The sequence below is a fragment of the Amia ocellicauda genome, chromosome 6 (assembly GCF_036373705.1).
Source record: "Amia ocellicauda isolate fAmiCal2 chromosome 6, fAmiCal2.hap1, whole genome shotgun sequence".
Classification (NCBI taxonomy): Eukaryota; Metazoa; Chordata; class Actinopteri; order Amiiformes; family Amiidae; genus Amia; species Amia ocellicauda.
Window position 1 is genome coordinate 19,021,326 of NC_089855.1, and position 21,691 is coordinate 19,043,016.

At 36.8% G+C, this 21,691-nt stretch overlaps 1 protein-coding gene across 1 annotated transcript in view; it reads right to left on the reverse strand.

Moving 5' to 3' along the window:
* igsf3 (immunoglobulin superfamily, member 3) overlaps positions 1-21,691 on the reverse strand; it is a 125,303-nt gene that overhangs the window by 44,414 nt on the left and 59,198 nt on the right. The window contains exons 4-5 of the mRNA XM_066706529.1: positions 4,211-4,624; positions 1,139-1,525 (exon numbers count right to left, since the gene is read on the reverse strand). Of these exons, the coding sequence (XP_066562626.1) occupies positions 1,139-1,525; positions 4,211-4,624 (801 nt within the window). The remainder of the gene's footprint in view (positions 1-1,138; positions 1,526-4,210; positions 4,625-21,691) is intronic.

The following is a 21,691-nucleotide window of genomic DNA, read 5'->3' on the forward strand; positions in this document are numbered from 1 at the left end:
CTCTCTGAGGCCACTGCATGTGCAGAAAATTAATATTACTGCTACCAATTACAGTAATGTAAAATGGCACATGCTGTCGGAAATGCAACAAAGTGATTCAATGGAAATAATGGCTTGAAATATCAAGGCGCAGTCTAGATAATGCTTCTGGATGAAGAGTAAAAAAACTGATTAATTTAATATAGTCTTGGAAAAATGAATGAGTTTATTAAATGACTTCTTTGGAAATGGACAGTGCCTTTCCTTAATCCCTGTGCAGCCATTCCTTCAAAACAATTCTCAGAAGCTGCACTGCCTTTTGGTGAGCTGCAGCACATTATAATAGTTAATCAGATCAGAGGAAATTTTGAAACTAGAAAATCTGGTATAGAGAAATTATTCTTCAAAAATCCTAGGTGCTACTGCCAGCAGAGAAATGTGTTCATGGACCATTGGCCAGTGGTAGGATTAAGTGTGGGATACCAGATGAGATGACATTAATTTTATGCTCATCTGGTTGCTTTAACCCAGGTCACGTCCTGTAATTTAACCTTCGAGCCTGGCCACTGACTCCTCATTTAACTAGAATACATTAATCCAGTGTGAAAATGTGTTAAAAAGTTCTATGACAGCCTGGAGGCGCAGGCATGTTATGTCATCAAATGTGATGCATTCGTAATTTACATACAATCTTATTCACTTAAAATATACTTCAGTTCTACAGACTTTAAAATGCAATTGGGCTGAACAAATACCCTTTAATTTAGGTATTACTTCCTTCTCATTGAGGCATTCATTACATTTGTGTGTACATTTTCAGCCATGTGAAATAAATGACTAACAAAACAAGTTTGTTTATGTCATGTATCATTTAGACATGTACTGATAAAAAAGGAAGTAACAAATAGTACTATTATCTAGGACTAAAAATATCTAGGACATGCATCCCATGTATTATTTGGCATCATTACATTAACACTGTTAGAGGTCAAGTAGTCAAGGAAAACAAATGATCTAATAATGGCCAACTACCAGAAACTTCCACTTACATGCTTGTCACTACAATGGAACCCAAAGCTTTTCAGAGACATTTGGGTGAAGCTATGAAAAAACATAATACAGGAAGAGGAAATGCTAAACCTCCAGCAGTGATACTCACTCAAGGACTGCACAGAGATCTGGACATTCCTTGACCTCTTGTTCTTGTCAATGAATTCGCCAGTGGTTGTTTTCTCCCTCTCTGTTACCCTGCAGATGAACTTCCCACTGTCCTCCTGCCGCAGCCGCTGGATCTTCAGAAGGTACACAGAATCGCTCTCTTTGCGCACGATCATCTGGCCGGCAGCTTCGCGCTTGATGTAGTCCCCGCTGAGCACTGGGACAGCGTTGGGCCCAATCACAGCCACCGGGGTGCTGCTGAACACCCACGACACGGAGAAGAACCGGTCCGGGACATTCTGAGCATCGATGTTGCACCGAAGCTCCAGCGCCTCCCCAGCTGTATAGCCACGTCTCTCTGTGTTGAGCTGAATGCTGAAATCCTTATCTGCAGCAGAGAGAAAAGAGCACATTCAAAACTTTTGCAAACTATATTCATATTTAGTTGTATATATTTAAAATATATATAGTTACATAGATTTAGCATTTGTACACACACACATACCAAACATCATATTACTTTCAAACATTGCTTAGAAAATATATATTTTTGTTGATGCATTTCAACATGCTCCTTGGCTACCCTTCGATTTAGTAAATACTTTTTTTAGAAATCCACTTGCATTTATTGAGTGAAAGACTCACCATAATGTTAGTCAAGATTACTACACTACATATATTTGAGGTTTGTGGAGCATGACCAAATGGTAACATTACATATAGTATTTTATCATAACAACCTTCCTGCTGCACGGAATTACAATTTCAATGTGTGCAAGTCTGAGAACAAAATCTATCCATATCATCATTATTCTCCTCTTGGCTGTCTTGATTAAATGCAGCTCAGTAATATGACTTATTAAAACTCAAATTTTCTTTTTAATGTAAAAGCATAAAGTTATAATGAAGGAAATCTCGTATGGGAAGAACACTACTGTATATTTGTGTCCGACTGTAATGTTCATCATTCTTTACAAATGCAATAACAGATAATAGCCCACTGAGCATATAAGTATTTCATACCCTCCTGTGGAAAAAAGGTTATTTTACAAACAAATTATATCTTACGACTCATTTATGAGGATTTGTTAAAGCTGCACAAAATGAAGACCAATGCTTCCTCTGAGATATTAAATGAAAAGGAATAAAACAAGGATGCAACATAAAAGCAATTATACAGAAAATGAATAATTCAAGAAAAGGCAAAGATCACAGAACTCAGTGTGCTTTCAGAATCTGAGATTTTTTTTACATTTATGTAAGTATTTATACATTATATTCATTTTTTAGGAGGCATAATACCACATAATGCATCTACTCCCTGGCCTTACTATCCAGCATTAGGAAAACTCAAAATTATCTTTGTTCTCAAAGTGTCAGTGGTTTTCCATTGCTGGTTTACTACTGAGTGTAGTCTATAGCCATGATGATTAATGGATTAATAAAATCCATGGTTTCTTTTCCTTCCCATCATTGAAGTTGACATTTTTATGAAACGAATACAATATAATACACATTTCAGATCAGAATTAAATGGAGGATCAAACGTTTGGTCATGCTGAAGTTTTACCTTAGACAATTTTATATTTTTCTGATGTTTGCATTTCCCCTGATCTGTAGGATGTGGGCAAATATCTGCATGCCAGTATGACAGTGTTGTTTTTTAGCATTTGTTATGCTATTTTTTATTATTTCGCAACAGAGATCTTACAGCAATAGTTAAGAACAAAAGCTAAGCTTTGTGTGAACATGTCAGTTATTATTGAAAGCACACAACCATTATAGTAAACAGAGTTGTGTCTTTATCCAAATGTAAAATTGTTTTAATATAACAAAATTTGTGTGGGCAGTTTATATTTATGTATAAAATGTGATGTTGGGTCCTTTCTTAAGAGGTCACTTTGCTCTCACTCATTCACATGAGTAATTGTATCTTTGCAAATATTTTATTAACTTGTTGCTGAAGGCGACGTATGGGCAGAACCTGAGAAAGCTTTACAGAATACGGTACTCTGTGAAATGTGTTATAATGTATTTTAATTTTAAAAAAAGCATATATCGCAGTTCCTTCCATTTTTCAATTTCGACACTTAATTTATTTGTTGGATAAATCTATATATAATACAAATCTAATTCAGAATCATTCATACCGAAAAGCCAGATCATGAAAAGCCAAATGGAAGGAAGAGAAATATGTCGCCACCAAACAAAGCATTTAGAGCAATAAGTGTTACAGTCTGAACTGAATATGTATTTATTTATTCATTCATTCAACTTTGATCAGGAAGGACACTGTGAACCCCTTCAGCACTGCTTTATTTCACTCTTCAGTGAGCAGTACTATTTTTCTGCATATTTCTCTATTCACAGAAACTCGTATACCCCACCATTTCTCAGTAAAGTTGTTCAGTGTTTTGTGTGTGTGTGATTTTTTCTTAATACTACAGAGATCTGGTATAAGTGCTATGAACATTCACTGAAACCGGAAGACTTTTATGAGGCAAATGTCCTTGTAAAGTTTCTTCAGAATCAGACACACTCCCCTCAAGAGAGACATGTCATATAAAAGGCCTGAATTAATATAGACTGATATCCTGATATTCTCAAGTATGCTTGATAGAGAATGTCATTGCATTCTCATCAAATGTGGATAAGCAGTTCAGTTCCAATTCTACGAGTAATTACCCTGCTGTCACAGCGAGGGATTTGCAATCCTATATTTTAGCAGTGAGAAAACATGGAGTCTAGAGAAATTCTTGTTCAGACTTGTTTGTTTGTCAAGTGTTCTTTTAGTTATAGAGATAACAGTTGTGCAACACTGAAAGTAGAATGCATTTGATCAGTTCCACTAAACTATGTTGCATGATATTTTAATACCGTATAAAAATACCAAGTTATACAAATGATTTGTACTTATTTTTGACCGCGTTCCTTTTTAAAAACTTGATATCTAAATTAATATACATTATATAACTATGCATAATAAATACACACACATATTATACATATATGTACTTATCCACAATAATTAACCCCTCATTGAAAATGTTTCAGAACTAACTCTTAAACATACCTGTGGGCTGCACGTCGACTGTGGTTTTCTCTGACTGCTTTCTAGTCATGGCAAACCAGGTTCTGTCAGGGTCCTGAATCCACTCGGCTGCCTCACAGTAGATCTCCCCCTGGTCAGCAGGCTGCAGTTTGTATATTGTCAGCTTGTAGGCTGTGCTGCTGGTCTTGTCAAGCCTCAAATCCCCAGAGGAAAAGCGCTGTTTGTAGGGCCCCCCTGGGCGCAGCACAAAGTCCCTGGAGAGGTTGATGAGGTCTTGGGTGCTAGTCTGGTCCGGCGAGCGCAGGAACCAGGACACGGAGATGTGGCTGTGTTGAAGGGTCTGTTTGGACACTTCGCATGTTAACTGTATGGGGTCTCCTTCCACCTTGTTGAGCGTCTGTGCCGTGGACACCACACTCAGAGTGTCTGGGATGACTGCAAGACAAAAGGCAAGGGAGCATGGTTAGACTGATGTTAAAACCACCTTGCAATCAAGATTGGTAAGGGACGGGCTACAGATGACCTCACACAGAATTAAACGGCGAAACTGTCGTTAAGTTAGTTAAAACCGACGCTTTACTTTTGTATGAGAAATCTACTACTGTTGATTGACCTCAACCGATAATCAGACTTTACTCTAATTTGGAAGACTGATAAAGAGAAACAATCACATGAAATACTCCTTTAAGGAGTTAAACCACACACAACAGAAGAAACTCCTTCATGTCTACTTTCAACACGACTGAATCTCCGATACAAAACAGAGGGGCTCTCTACACAATGATGTTGCTCTGGAATTGCTCAGATCTCTCTGCCCGAAATTTGGAATGGAACTTTGTGAATAATGTATGCATATGTATATTTAAACAATCAAAAAACAGTTTGTATCTTATCAAACACTGTTGAATTAATAAAGCAATGTAAGAAGAGATAAACAAAAACATGTCAAAAAGCACTGTACATAGGGATAAAAATCTCAGATTGCAATTTAGTTTACATTCTGTGTGGGGAATGATTAGACACTACTGTACAGGCTTTACAGGCCGAAAAGGATTTCAAAACACAGAAAAACATCTACGTTCTGAGAGAAAACGCATCAGCAGTATTTTTTTTTTTTTTTAAATCAGCATAAACTCTTGTTCTAGTTCAAGTAGTCTAAAGAAAGTTTCTTGCCCTAAATATTTACATCTTCAGAAATATCAGAGGAAGGTCAAAATTATTAAGAGGCTGAAGTAATTAATCTTCAATGCAAAAAAAAAATGGAAAAAGGAATTTAAAAGAGGAACATGAGTTATTCTTTTCCTTAATCCATCTGATGATTCACATCTGACTCGATGAAACAATCTGGTTTCACTCCACGGTTAAATGTAATCAAAAACAAGTTGATAAATAAAAAAAAATAAGACATTACCTAATTCTGTCCAAAGCCACTATAAGGTCATCAAACACACACAGTGTCTGGGGCCTTGGATTCATGCCAGAACACTTTTTGGGTTTAAACCACACACAGGTGTGAGAACCTTCTGCTGAAGTGGAGGTTTTTACATAATTACAGTGGAGCTAAAAATCTAAACTATTTACTAGTCCCTCCAGATGGACTAGAAGTATTATAATCATGCAAACTAGGCCTTTCATCAGTCTCTCGCCATCAACATTTTAGAGAATGGGCTACATGCAAAAAAGCCTAAAAGCCACAAACTGGGCATATTATTGGAATCAAACCCATCCAAATGAAACCCACTGTAAAGAACCTGTGGTTCTGAAGAGTTCTGATGGGGCTTTGAAACATCAAATTATATTTTCCTTAGATTGAAAATAAAGTAGGAAAACAAGAAATGTATTGCACATAATCATCACACCATATCATAAAATACTGGGAGTCAGGGTGTCACAGTGTAGGTGTAGGCCTTAAAAATAAGAACATAAGAAAGTTTACAATCGAGATGAGGCCATTCGACCATCTTGCTCGTTTAGTGTACATTAATAACTAAGTGATCCAAGGATCCTATCAAGTCTATTTTTAAATGTTCCAAAATTTCCAGCTTCAAACACATCGCTGGGGAGCTTGATCCACATTGTGACAACTCTCTGTGTGAAGAAGTCTCTCCTGTTTTCCGTCTTGAATGCCTTGAAGCCCAATTTCCATTTGCATCGCCGGGTCCCTGCTGATCTAGAAAAGCTCCTCTGGTTTGATGTGGTTGATGCCTTTCATGATTTTGAAGACTTGAATCAAGTCCCCATGTAGTCTCCTCTGTTCCAGGGTGAAAAGGTTCAGTTCCCTCAGTCTCTCAGTAAGACTTTCCCTTCAGACCTGGAATAAGTCTGGTTGCTCTCCTCTGAACTGCCTCTAGAGCAGCGATATCTTTCTTGAAGTGTGGAGCCCAGAACTGTACACAGTATCCAGATGAGCTCTAACTAGTGCATTGTACAGTCTGAACATCACTGCCCTTGTGCTCAATTCTACACTTTTGACAATATACCCTAGCATTGTGTTTGCCTTTTTTATTGCTTCCCCACATTGTTTGGATGGAGAAAGTGAGGAGTCCACGTAGACTCTATTCCACACATGGTGTAATTATAGTGGACATTTTTGTTGCCTGCATGTAATATCTTGCACTTGTCTACATTGAATTTCATCTGCCAGGTGTCGGCCCACAACTGAATATTATCCAAATCCCTTTGAATAACCTGTGCTGCTGAGATTGTATCTGCTGAGCCACCCATTTTAGTATCATCTGCAAATTTGGCAAGTTTGCCAACTATCCCAGAGTCTAGATCATTAATATAGATTAGAAAAAGCAGAGGCCCTAGTACTGATCCCTGTGGAACTCCACTAACAACCTCACTCCAGTTAGAAGCGAGGAAGTACCACCATCACCAAGCATCTACAGCTATGGCTTTAATTTGTCTGTGTTTATTTTCCTTATCACTGGTTGCTTTTCAATCTTAATTGTCATTACAATGCATCTACATCCTAATTATGAAAACATTTTTAGGTGTGAAGATAAAAAGAATGAGCTTTAGTCAATATAAGCTTCCCCCCACCTCCCAAGTTTCATGGAAAGTGCAAATCCACACAATACATGGTTACAGGGACATTACATGATCAGAAACAAAATATGAAAACTCCAAGACGTATCTATACCAGTCAGAAGTAAACTAGTTGCTTATCAAGTTGAAATAAGGACACTTAAAATTGTGACCCAGTTCTTCTCTAGTAACCAATTTCTAGATAGTCAGCTAGAAAAGCTAATCAGCAGCTAATGGGCATTTTAACCATCTGAACAAGCCCTGTTTGCACCGTATTTCGCAGGGGACAGGAAGCGAACCCTCTCACTTACCACTTGTATGTACTATAAAAATAAATAAAAACATATTTAACAACAATAAATCATGTAACCTATCAGTTACATTACAATAAAGGATAAGTCTGTTTTCCTTCTATATATACAGTGCAGTATACACAGTAGTGTTGGTTATAATCAGACGGATAAAAACATCTCTCCAGTAACCTTATTAAGACTTGTTTTCTCATCAAAAGCATTGCTCCCCTGAAACAGGAAATCAGGCCTGAGCTCTTTTATTATTCACAACAGCTTGCATCTACAAGGGTTTAACTGTGTGCATTATACTGGATTATACCCAGGTCTGTGTCTGTGGGACATACTCACTGGCCTTGGTATAATCTCAGTGGCTCTTTTTGTATCTTAATATCTGCGTACTACTTGGCAACACAATTCTACAGCAGCTGTTCAGTGGTGAGCTGGTGCTCTGCAGTTCCTTAGTGCTCAATGGTCAAAACCAATGCAAACGGTTTTCTATGACTCTACACTGCTGTTATCACCCATCTCTCTTCCAGTAGGAAGAACTGGAAAAATTTGCCCCACAACCAATCCCTGTCATGAGGATTTGGCTTTATAACACCTTACCGCATCACTAAAAGCCCTAGTCCTATTAGCGAGGCTTCAGAATTGCCAAAATATATTCTTATATTCAGACCCGTCCTATGATGTCCCATTTTGTGAAGTTATAAAATTATGATTATTATTATTTTTTTTTACTTAATATTTTATTCAAGACTTGAATGCTAAAACTGAAGACTTTTAAGGGTAAAATAAGTTACAGTAAATGTTAGCAAAAACTAAAGAGAAAAAATGAAATATCTTGATTTTGGGAGCAATGATAGCTGCAAGTCTTCTTGGATAAGTGTATACCAACTTTTTACCTAATCTTCTTGGCAGATTTATTGAAGCTCTCTCAAGGTGCTTGGGGATCACTAATAGATTACAGTTTTCAAGTCCTTCCACATATTCACAATAGAATTTGATTGTGTCACTCAAGGACCTTCATTTTTCTATTGTTTAGCCACTCCAGTGGAGCTTTGGACTTGTGCTTTGGCTCAATGTTTTGCTGATGGGTGAATTTTCAGCAGACAAACAGGTTTTCCTCTACTTCCATTCCCTATCAATCAGCAAGATTTCTGGCTCCCAGTGTATAAAAGACACCTGTCCACAGAAGCAATCAATCAATCACATTCCAAACTCTCCACCATGGCCAAGACCAAAGAGCTGTCCAAGGATGTCAGGGACAAGATTGTAGACCTACACAAGGCTGGAATGGGCTACAAGACCATCACCAAGCAGCTTGGTGAGAAGGTGACAACAGCTGGTGCGATTATTCGCAAATGGAAGAAACACTAAATAACTGTCAGTCTCCCTCGGTCTGGGGCTCCATGCAAGATCTCACCTCGTGGAATTTCAATGATCATGAGAACGGTGGGGAATCAGCCCAGAACTACACGGGAGGATCTTGTTAATGATCTCAAGGCAGCTGGGACCATAGTCACCAAGAAAACAATTGGTAACACACTACGCCGTGAAGGACTGAAATCCTGCAGTGCCCGCAAGGTCCCCCTGCTCAAGAAAGCACATGTACAGGCCCGTCTGAAGTTTGCCAATGAACATCTGAATGATTCAGAGGAGAACTGGGTGAAAGTGTTGTGGTCAGATGAGACCAAAATCGAGCTGTTTGGCATCAACTCAACTCGCCATGTTTGGAGGAGGAGGAATGCTGCCTATGACCCCAAGAACACCATCCCCACCGTCAAACATGGAGGTGGAAACATTATGCTTTGGGAGTGTTTTTCTGCTAAGGGGACAGGACAACTGCACCGCATCAAAGGGATGATGGACGGGGCCATGTACCATCAAATCTTGGGTGAGAACCTCCTTCCCTCAGCCAGGGCATTGAAAATGGGTCGTGGATGGGTATTCCAGCATGACAATGACCCAAAACACACAGCCAAGGCAACAAAGGAGTGGCTCAAGAAGAAGCACATTAAGGTCCTGGAGTGGCCTAGCCAGTCTCCAGACCTTAATCCCATAGAAAATCTGTGGAGGGAGCTGAAGGTTCGAGTTGCCAAACGTCAGCCTCGAAACCTTAATGACTTGGAGAGGATCTGCAAAGAGGAGTGGGACAAAATCCCTCCTGAGATGTGTGCAAACCTGGTGGCCAACTACAAGAAACGTCTGACCTCTGTGATTGCCAACAAGGGTTTTGCCACCAAGTACTAAGTCGAAGGGGTCAAATACTTATTTCCCTCATTAACATGCAAATCAATTTATAACTTTTTTGAAATGCGTTTTTCTGGATTTTTTTGTTGTTATTCTATCTCTCACTGTTAAAATACACCTACCATTAAAATTATAGACCGATCATTTCTTTGTCAGTGGGAAAACGTACAAAATCAGCAGGGGATCAAATACTTTTTCCCCCTCACTGTATGTACCTGGTCGATGATTTTTCTTCACCCACACACATTAATTCCTACTTCAAAGCATCACAACTGCAAGCTTTAAAGCAACTATGAGAGGGTCTGAATGCTTTTACAAGGCACTGTATATTTTTTCTAAATTTATATATATATTTAATGTGCAAAGCATATTCAACTGAAGTACTTCAGCTTTCTTCCTAAATAATTTAATCCTACACATTTTATGATGGAATATTGGCAATAATACAGGTATGACAACTGTCCAGATGACTCCTGAATGCATTTCATATTCTTCCAATCTCAATTCGAGACTGCCCTGAACTCATGTATATTTTATTTAATTTCTAATCACTATTTGTCACACTGATAAAGAACCTTGTAAATCATTGTAAATTTGACGACTCCCCCCATAGGCCTGCCCATGTCAAATCACAGTCAGACTGCTCTAATCTAAGGGCTACTAAATATTTGATGAGGTAAAAATGACATGTGAAGGACATATCAAGAGATTACTTACTTGATCCCCATAGACAATAATTACCATATTAAGATCAGATATTCTGCAGAAGAGGGTATAAAATCAGATGGATTGAGTTTCAACTCAATATCAAGATTTTTAGTTAAGTTTCATATATATAGATATGTATATATCTATATCTATATATAATAGATTCACTGAAACAAAGAACATGCTCAAATGTGTACAATAAACAAGAACTACTTCTACATTTTTCTGCCAACAATTTCTTTGGATGTACAGTTATTGAATATGTTTGTTTAATGAAAAACTGACAACTATGTGGAAGAATGCCATAACTGATGTTGCCAGGCAGCAAATAAATATACCAGAACCTGAACATGCACACCACTCTGCTGTAGCTAAGGGATGTTCTATATAAAAAAAACCTGGAAAACAAGAGTTTACTTGGCTTGAGTGTAATAAAAAAAGTTCAGTGATGTGATGCAATATCTGACTCCAGCTCATCGACGGCACTGGTTTCTTGCAGTTGGGTGTAAAGGAGGTAACATTTGTGACTAAGATAGCAAGTTAAGCTGATCTATAATGTGATGATGCAAAAAGGTTTAGACCAACATGCAGGTTCACTGAGCCCTCTTGAAGATTTTCAACTAAAGAAGAGACAGCTCTACAGAAAGTATGTTTCTTGACATTCGGCAGTGGGCATGTAAAGTTAAACGCTACATTCCTGACCACACACATTAAGATTTTAAGTGGGTCATCATTCTCCCGTGATGAACTGTGGAATTCCAGTTGCAGGGATAAATAATCACATCAAAACAAGCTACGAGGCATGATGCCAGAAAGGATTTGCCATTACTTTGTTCATTGTCATCAGAAAATAAAGGAACTGAAGACGCTCATGCAACAAGACCAAAAAGCAAGCTTTAGAAATCAGGTGCCGCCATATGTTGAAATGAGCTTTAGGTGTGAACAGTTCAGCACCATGTTCGGTCACTATGACTGCATTGGTAAAGAGATGTTAAAGATACTGCATGATTCCCCACCTCCAAATAGAACAATCACATGATAGAGGGAAGAGAACAAGTTAAAGCAAAAAACAAAAGGTGTCCTGCCGTGATACCCTGAGAGAAAGATGACAAAATACACAGCAACTGTCAGGTCGGGATCTAGCTGGCAAACAAAACATTTCATGTACATTTCCAACTTAAAGAAAAAACGACATGGCATGGGCACACTACAGAGATCTCAGTCTGTTTTTGCAGAAAATGTGCATCTATGGGAAGAAGTGGGAGTGTGACCTATATCATAACACCACCATATTAGGAGAGAGCTTAGTGAAATACTGTAGACCATACAGTCAAAGCATAGCAAATCAACATGGGTACTGTATGTCTGTGGTATGTCTGACAAACATCTGATTTACACAGCGAGAGATTTAAAGAAAGTCTTAAGATGCCTGAGTGCATCTTTTACATCTGGATTTCAGATATGCATAACTGTGACGGGACATATAATTCAGTTTAAGACTGCAGTACAGATTTCTCTGCTGTGTAACATAAGGGTTTGATTAGACAACTGCATGTCAAATTTATGACCAATAATTTTTTATTTTTTTTGCATCATGTTACAGTAGTGGGCTTAACCCCCATGGTGTCATGCGGAGATGCAAGCTGATTATGGGAAATTGTGCTAAATTACATTAAATTAAGTGTAAGTGTGCTTCCATCGATCAATGTGTGTATTAGGAGAAAACCCGGGACTTAGTTTCAAGTTAACAATTACTGATAATAAGCTATAATAAAAGATAGATTAATAATCATCATCATCAGCAGGATGACTTTCCTGAATCCTGAAGAAAGTATAGGAAATGCATTGGGCCACACTATTAAAATGTTTACAGTTGCCCTATGCTATGTAACAAGTGGTTTTCCTAATGAGGAAGACAACAAAAAGTTAGGGCAGTGTCACCTAAAACTTCTTAGGGTCTTAATTTAAGAGTAGTAAAATTAGATGCTTTAAAAAATAAAATACAAATCTGTACCATTGGGTGTTTTTTTTCCATCTTACAAATATGAAAAATATTTATGAATATGGGCCTTTGCATGCCAGATTATTAATGCAGTATTTTAAAATACTGCATCGCCTTTGTTTAAATATTAGCACAAATCATTAACAGGACATTTCTCCACACCTCTAAAGTCTGGCATGTTTACTTGTATGTTAGCAAAGTGAATATGTTCAAAGTTTTTTTGTCATTTTAAACTGATATGATTCAATGCATATTTAACAAGCCTTTGAGCAAATCTGAATATATAAATTATAGATTCTTTAGATATTACCTAATCATGCCGCTAATAAAGTACAAGTCAACTGAAGTACAGTCCTGATTTGTGATGGGTTTCATAAAGAGTGTGCTAAAACCAAATGATTAAAATTGCAACAGTTATGTAAAACTGTGGATTATATACTAAGAGGTCTGAGTCAGAAGGATGTATTTCTGTTGGTGCCAGAGTTCTTTAAAAAAAAAAAAAAAGAAGAAATTAAATTATTACCAGAATAAACCATAACATTTAATTATAAATAACAAAAAAAATAAGATTCTTCCAATTACATGAAGACGATTTTCTTCCGAGTTGGTTGAACTGCCAGCAAACATAAGCAGAATTTTCTATAATAGAATTTCCTGCAGAATCTGAAGCATGCTCCATTGCCAATGCATACGCCAACAACCAACACATAACAAAAAATAAAAATAAAAAAATAAATAAAAACTTACTAAGCTTGAAATGTAAAATGCAAATGGATTTATTAATATTCTGAAGTAAAAAAAAAAAAAACTATTTAAAATTAAAAAACATGACTTGGTGGAATTTTTCCAGCAGCTGAACACACGGTCTGTGTACACAAGGCATTCCCTCGTGGTGCTCCTGGACAACACCCGACAAAGCTGATGGAAACGAGAAGTCTCTCGACAGAGTTGACAGTTTCTAGTCCTCTAATTGAGTGAGAATTATTCCACTTCTTGAAAGGGAGTTGCAGAACGATCAACCCCATAGATATTTTTTCTGGCTTCACTTACTATTAAGAAGAAGAGGAAGACAGATGGCAGGAAGCTTTGTAATGCTGTGAAGCATGTACACTCATTCAATAGATTTTTAATCTCAGGAAGCTAATAAAGCTAATACAAGAATCAGCTCAAATGTTAGGTTATTATACTAAGTATAATAATTACTCCAGGTAAGTGTTACCTATAATTATTTAGGCTTTTTCAGGTGTCCCATCCATTGACACTCTTAAAATACAAGCATCATTTTTATGTGTTTGAATAAAAAATTGAAATAAATATTATAGTATTGAAAAATCAGTTTGACAGTTCTTTCACATTTGTTTTATAAGCACTGTATCAAATCGATATATTGAAATCTTTCCCCAAAATATTTAGGTACAGCTTGCCTGTGTGGTTTGTCCTATATTGCACCACCCACCGCTCTTTGTGGGAAACACTAAAGCCATCTTCACCTCTGCTGCTGTGTTGTAGTAACAGCATCCAACGCAAGGAAAAAAATACATGTAATGTGAACTTGCCAGTCAACCACTCCCACGATACCTCCTTCATCCTTCACTCTCTGTTTCAGTTTGTTCAGGCATGTTACATATACAAGTTTGTTCAGCCTAATACCCAGTTACTTCTCTTGAGAAAGACTGCATCCTGTCGGACATTCAAGTACAGGTTTTATCCTTTTTAAACATTTAATATCTACTGCTGTTCAAAAATCAACCCAAAACAACAAACGAAACAATACTTTGTTTTAGTGTTTTTTGGGGGATTTCAAGGTAAAATATACTATTTTGAGGAAAGATACCTGAATTGCTAAGGCGATCACCTTGTTGAATTTGGACTTTACTAATCATGCTGAGTGCATTAGTATGTCCATTTCCATATTGAAATCATCAGATCTGATACATTTGATAATCAAGCGTAGAATTCGAGAGAACTGTTAACCATTGATGGCATTTATGACTGCAAGAGTTGTGAGTTACAGTCAGTGTATCAGACATAAAGCAGGATTCTGATTTAAAAACACAGTCACTCTTTTCTTATTTGGACCTGCAGACTATAATTGTGCCACTGGATGCTGAGATTAGAGGACACAGCCTATATACATATATATGCCATTAATTGTTAACAGTTCTCATGATTTCTAAGACGACAACATTAATATGTCCTCTGTAACATGTCATCTACTGATTTACACACTATTAAAACCAGTGTCAAGGTAAGAGAGAGAGGACTGATGTAGGATAACCAGTTGGCCACCAGCAGACTGAACTCAGTCAAGTACGAACAGAGGGCACCACCTCCCTCCCCCACAACTGGCAGTGGTCAGACAGCCCTATCAAACAGGGTCGAATACAGTTGCCCGGCTCAGATAGGAAATGGAAAGATTCAACTGAAAATATATTAGTTCATATTAAAACTTCAGCCTGTTTTGTGAAGTTTATCATATTGCAGAGCTAAAAAAGTAAAAAACACCATCAAAAAACACCACCACCAAAAAACTCAAACAAGACCTGTAAGCTGCAAAGAAAAAACACTAAACAGACACTCATGTACACCACAGTGACACCACAGTGAAGCTTGCATTACTGAATAATACATGCTAGTTGATTTCTACCATTTTCAAATCTGTAGGGAGAAAACATTCAATAAATATAAAGAGACAGTTCAGTGATAGCAGATGCATGAATTTATAAAATAGAAGTCCTTATAACCTTTTTTTAAGCATATTTTCTCTGAAAGTCTCATAGTTTTTCATAAAGCAAACAGATTTGAAATTTTCCACAACAACTAGACTGAAATAGATACCTATAACTCTTATGTGTGCTATAGAAGGTGTAACAGAATTAAATAAATTAATATTAATCAAAGGGCATTATTCCCAGCCACACAGGCTACAATGACTGTAGTTTTTAAGACTTTTGCATTTATATGAACTAGGACTTAAGTATTAAGTTCAAGCTCTTTTCCAGTAAAATTGTGTAAATCAGTGATGTCTACACTACAGGGCACCTACACTATAAAGCAAAGGCTTTAATTGATCCTGACTTAGGAGCTCAAGTATACAATACTTAAATTATGTCCTTGCCTATCCCTTGGCTTTGGTTTCATGTACAATTCTTTCTAAAGGTTTAAAGACAACATTTTTACCATTGCTAGCAAATGATACAGTACCATTTACCAACTACAGTTCAGATCTCCGTCTTTAAAACCATACAAATAGGACTTAAACCTTCAAACAGTTCATTGAGACTTGTATTTGATTTGTACTTTATTTTCCTTCAAGACTAGAACTATTGTGCCTTAAGCACTGGCATGGCATGATGTTTGCTATGACTTTCTCTTCAGTCAGAGTGGAATTGGTTTGGAATTAGATACAGGATGAATTGTTTGGCATGTTTAAAAGTGGCCTTTTGTACTGTAGGACAATTTCATCATAAACTCTCAGAACACAACAGAGTACCTTTGGAACAAGCCCAGTGCAGCAACACAAAAATGCAGTTATAGTTTGTTTGCTGCCAGTCAAAGGAAACCATGCAATTCAGCCCTTTCTAAATTCCTGCCAGTTTGCATGCTATTGTGAAAAGACAACCATATTAAATTTAACATTTCTGAGAATGTCAATTCAATGGCACAATGGTCACGGCATTGAGAGATCCAAACAGAAGCTCCCTGTATTGAGTTCAATCTGAACAGTGGGCATTTGATGGTGGTGCTACATATGCTGACAATTACACATCAACTTCATTTCAGTACATAGAGAGCAATGCAGTAAAAGCACTTTTCAACAAGTAGAGAGGCAAACATTCAGATATGGGTCATTAACAATTCATGACACAAGGTGATAATTTCTACAAGATGGAAAGTCATTTTATGCCAAAAAAGTTGGATGGTTACAAACAAAAATAAAAATTAAGATGAAATCTTCTATTGTGAAAGTTATAAGCTTCTTTTAATACACACTTTGGTTTCACCTCCTCCATCAATCTGCCATTTGTGTCAAAAGCACTGGGGAGTTTGCACATGTTGCCTTTCAGTTTATGAAATGTTCAAACTCATTCACAACACCATTGAGTGAAAAATTATGTCTTCCTGTGAATTTCCACAGATAATACCTTATGTATACATGAAAAGATCTTACATGAACATTTAGTGGCTCATTAATAACTCATGTAAATAAGTTTCTCAAGTAAATACTGTAAGACACCCATCATCCAATTAAATTAAATATAAATAGTTAGAAACATGGATGCTCCTAAAAATATTAATTTATGAATCATCTTAAAGATTATCAACTGAAAAAAAGCTGAGGAGACAGCAATGGAAGAATTTATAGAAACGAGTATATCAATATTACTCAGATAGGCAATATTTATACTGAGAAAAGATGGCATATGCTATCTTTTCTTTAAATGTCTCAGCAAATGTGGTGCATAAGCTGGAATATAAGGAAAAAGTTTTCTTTAACGAGTTGCCAAGAACATGCATGATAGCGGTATGATAGGCAAAAAACAGTGAGAAAGGAACAGCAGGAGCTCAGGGATGACCTACATTATTGTGACGCATGCCATTTTGGTATACTGAGACTCCTCTGTGTCATGTAAATAACACCATGTCTGTAAAATTGCAAAAGGGAAGAACATATCATAAAGTCATTAAACTGATCCAGTAGATTTGACAGCAACAGTGTATATGAATTTACCATATTCTGCCTAAAATATTTATTTTGAAGCTATGAAAAAAAGCCTTATATATTCCAAGTTTACCCTTGCTTTTTCAACATTGAAAGCTGCACTTGAATTGGAAGGAGCGGAAGATGTCTTCATGTTTAGAAAGCAGCTACTTTGAAATCCATTTGCTTGTTACATTTAAGTTATCCTGATGCGTTTGTCTTAGAATGGATACAGCGCCATTAAGGTTTAAAGAACTTGCTTGTCTTAGGTAAAAGTATCAAGCTAGCTCGACTGTGTGTAATTTATCTGGACCCGTGATAAAGACGATATAATGGCAAATCCTATCTGCAGAGTGGTTTTATTACACAAGAGCACAATTCCAGACCCATCACCATTCCTCTTTATACTCCGGTGTTCAGAAACATTTGTTTTGCTCCATATGAACATGCCTACAGAAATCGAAATGCTATTCAGTTTTGAAGTCTTAATTTTCGGGAACTGGAGTTTCACACTATACATATATTCAATTTAATTATTAATCAGCATATTACAAGTGAGCTGGAAATCACAATTTTCAACATTAAAAATTAACACCAAGGAAGACGAGAAACCAGAAAATCACCTTCTGATAGTAGGAAAAGGCATATAGAGACAATTTGACTGGCAAACTATTTTTTTTTATTATTGTTATTGTTATTTTAATGTATTCAAATCCTCCCCATTTCTGGAGCCAATCACTATTATTAGTCTCTAACCACAAAACTAAGGCTATGCCATTTTTCGTCCACTCCATTCATTTTAAAGTAATGTCTTATTTGCTTTTGGCAGCATTTTTCTCCATAACGAAATTTGCATCTTTGCAAAGATACATCTTATAGCTTCAAATATTTCATCATGAAATCCAGAGAATACTTAATGAAACTTTTTTTTTGTTTTTTTGTTTTACAAATATGTTCAACTTCATTCTTCAAATCTTGTGAGCAGAATGTATTATTGCCCAAATAAATTAACTGTAAACATAAAAGAAGTCACTACCAAACACACAGATTTTTATATTTAAGTAACAGTGTTTTATGCAGAGGCACCGCAACTGCGGCAGCATCACACACACAAACACACACTAACAGTGATCATACATTTTGCTATGCCTCAATGCCACCCCTCTCGACACATCAATGCCACCCCTTGAGCCTTCAATGCCACCCCCTCTCAACACCTCAATGCCACCACTTCACCACTCCCCCCCCCCCCCCCCCCCCAAGACATTCTGGCCCCCTCACATTAAGACATGTGACAGTTTTAGGTTACCAACCACAGAAACGCACAACACATACTCTGAACTTTTCAAGGCTGCATGGGACCCTTTTATGAGTAGCCATAATGAAAATCTAAAATAAAGCTTTGGAAAAATAAAAACATACATAGTTAATGTGTTTATTACTGTTAAAAGGTCAAATGCAAGGTGATTATTTCTGCCTGTGTTCAGGATGGCTCCTCCCTGGTGCTAGTGACTGAAGAAGCTTGTCTGCATAAGTACTGACCTCCTGAAATGCTGCCTGAACTCCAGTCACATCAGCCAACACTAAACAGATGTCCAGCCCACGCCTCCACCAGTATTAGAAGAAAACCTATAAAATGTGTATAAAATCATCCTCTGGTATGCTATTGTTTAGACTACAGATTTCAGGTTTAAATCCAAGATTAAGCTCCTCTGACTGTTTGCTTTATATTAGCTGCAGGACATCATCATATCCTCTCTTATCTGCTGGAAATATTTGATAAGCTGGGATACAGCCAAAATCAGGACACGTCTATTTACTCTACTTAGAACATGTAGAGACCCATGAGGAGAAATAGTCTCTAGAAACATGTAAATATGACTTTCCATCCCATTTCATGTTCCGTTTTGGAGACAGGGAAAATATCCAGATTTGGAATCACATGCATATTACATGTTTAGGCTTCTCATCAAGGAGACAAAACTGAATCGCAAGGAAAACTGATGCAAATGATGCTAATGCCACTCTGTATGGCAATTAAACTATATAGCAACCATTTTGCAAACATGGTTTATATTTTTGTTTACAGAATGGCACAGTGCCATTTCCTTTGATGTTCTTCTCCTTCAGGACTAAAAAAAGTAATCTTTCAGGCAGGTGTAGTGGGAAAACAAACAATTCTAGAATACAAGACCCTAAATAAGATATGAAATAAATATAAATATTAAATTCAGGCATGTTCAATTCCAATAGCAACTTAAAATCGCAACAATCTTTTGTGAGTTTCGTAAAAACAAACATTAACAGAAAAAAATGCCAATTAAGTAGATGTATTTTGTTTTATTTGCCCATGGGCAGTTAATGAAATCTGAAAATCTGACTACAGATCTACTTCCCAAATAAGATCCACTTAGAAATGGTTACAGGACATTACCATGAGACAACACTTATCAAGTGCAGTGCAGTCTGTGGTGTAAAGCGATGGCATTGTAATGGTTGGCGCAGTGATGGGCGTGTGCTAAGGGCTGGTAATCGAATGGGTCCATACACTATCCATACCATTGCTTTTCATAAAAACACTGCCAAACAAAGTGACACTGCTTTTACAATCATGACTTTGACAATATACCTTTTAATGGTACAATAGTATATTTGCAAGATTGTAAACCATGGTGTTTCAGAAACCTAAGAGGCCTTATTATACTAACATATCATGCCTTTAGGCCTGTACCTCTCTGGTTGAATACACTGACTGTATCTGGCTGTTGAAAGTGAATTTTCCCCAGCGCTGTTACAGTATATTGATATTTCTTGATCGTATTTCAAAAGTGAATTGGAAGTGGATAAGTGAACTGTGTAGATCCTGTAAAGCTTTTCCCAAGATTTTCCAGAAGTAATTTCAACAAGCATTAATGTGAGTTTTTTTTAATTCTTATTTTTACATCACAATTCCATGGAGATTCATTCCACTCAAGGTTTAAGGAGTGAAATTACATTAATTACCAATGCATGGCAGGATTAATTAGTTCCACTAATGATAGTGAAAAGTTGGAGTGATGACAAAGACTAGTACTCCCAGAATATTAAAACCACTGTTTTACCACGTAACTAATTTTAATATTTTAGATAAAAAGTAACGGGATGAATACAGATAGAACATACTGTAATTCAGCCTGGCAGCACGGATGCTATAAATAATCTAATTGCCTCTTTACAAATGGATTATTGTATCAATTCAAATGAGTTACAGTAGAAAAACTTAAGGTAAGCTAGTAATTCACTACCGTTCTGATAGTTTTATACTTTGATCGGAAAAAAGCCTGCACTAACTTCAGACTTATATTTAATAATATATTAACAAGCTGTAAAACTTTCATAGTGTGATCCTTCCTCATACTAACTCTTCCACTATCCTTCCATAATGCAAAATGGTGCACAGGACCTACAAGTAACCCTGCTCAGATGTTTCTGCTGTGCTTTCTGTTGTGCCAAACTAAATTATTGTAAAATGTACTAAATTCATACAACTAACCCTCCTATAAACAAGAACTTTAACTTCCAGTTTAACATAATGTGTAGGTCCTTTTGACTCCAGATTCTCATAGAACAGCTTGGTTTACATTAACAGATTTGACAATCAGCTCTCCTTGGTTCCACAATCTACTGATACAACACTTATTACCTTCATTTCAGTGACCTTTTCATAATAATTTTAATACAAATTTGAAATTAAATCACCCTGTTACTGCAGAGGTTCTAACTTGGAATGTTAACAGCCATTTTATTAATTTTACTTTGATTGTATCAGTCCAAGCTTTCTTGGCCATGGAATATATTAAGGTATTCACTGTGTCACTATTCACAGGTGGTCCTGTGGGTAATGGAATAATTATGGGTTTTGACACTAAGAATCTCCTTGTAAGTTTAACTAAAACTATTTATAGCCATCAAACATCCTTAATAGACCTGTCAGCTGCCGATGTCTTCATGCAAAGATGAAAAGTCATAGGCTTCTTTCTCAGGATTATTGAGCAGGATTGAAAGAAGAAACACAAAATGCTGCATAGACATTTTTTGGAGAGATGTCTGAAAACACTGATAGTAGGTTTGTTTCATGCCAGCATGCGGCAATCGGGAGAACCCATGGATAAAAATGCCAAATATCATCTCAAGGAAACCCGTAGTACATTATACTAAACAGTGTTACCTCTTTGCCATCCTTTATGTTGTGAACATTTTTACATTTGCAGATGGAAGGTATCAGAATGCATTCATTAAATGTGGTAAATGGCGCGGTAAACATGAGTCAGATTAAACTTGTTTGAAATACACTCCTGTCAAAGTGGAAAGTTTATTTTGTCAATCGATAGTTCCAATTTGATTACAACAAGCAGGAGAGGGTAAAAGATGTCAACTACGAATTGAAAAGAAGATTGTCCCAGACGCCCTCAAGTACCAAATTGCAGGTGGATTTCTAAATTTCATTGTGCAAAGCCAAAACAAACTATTTAATAGGA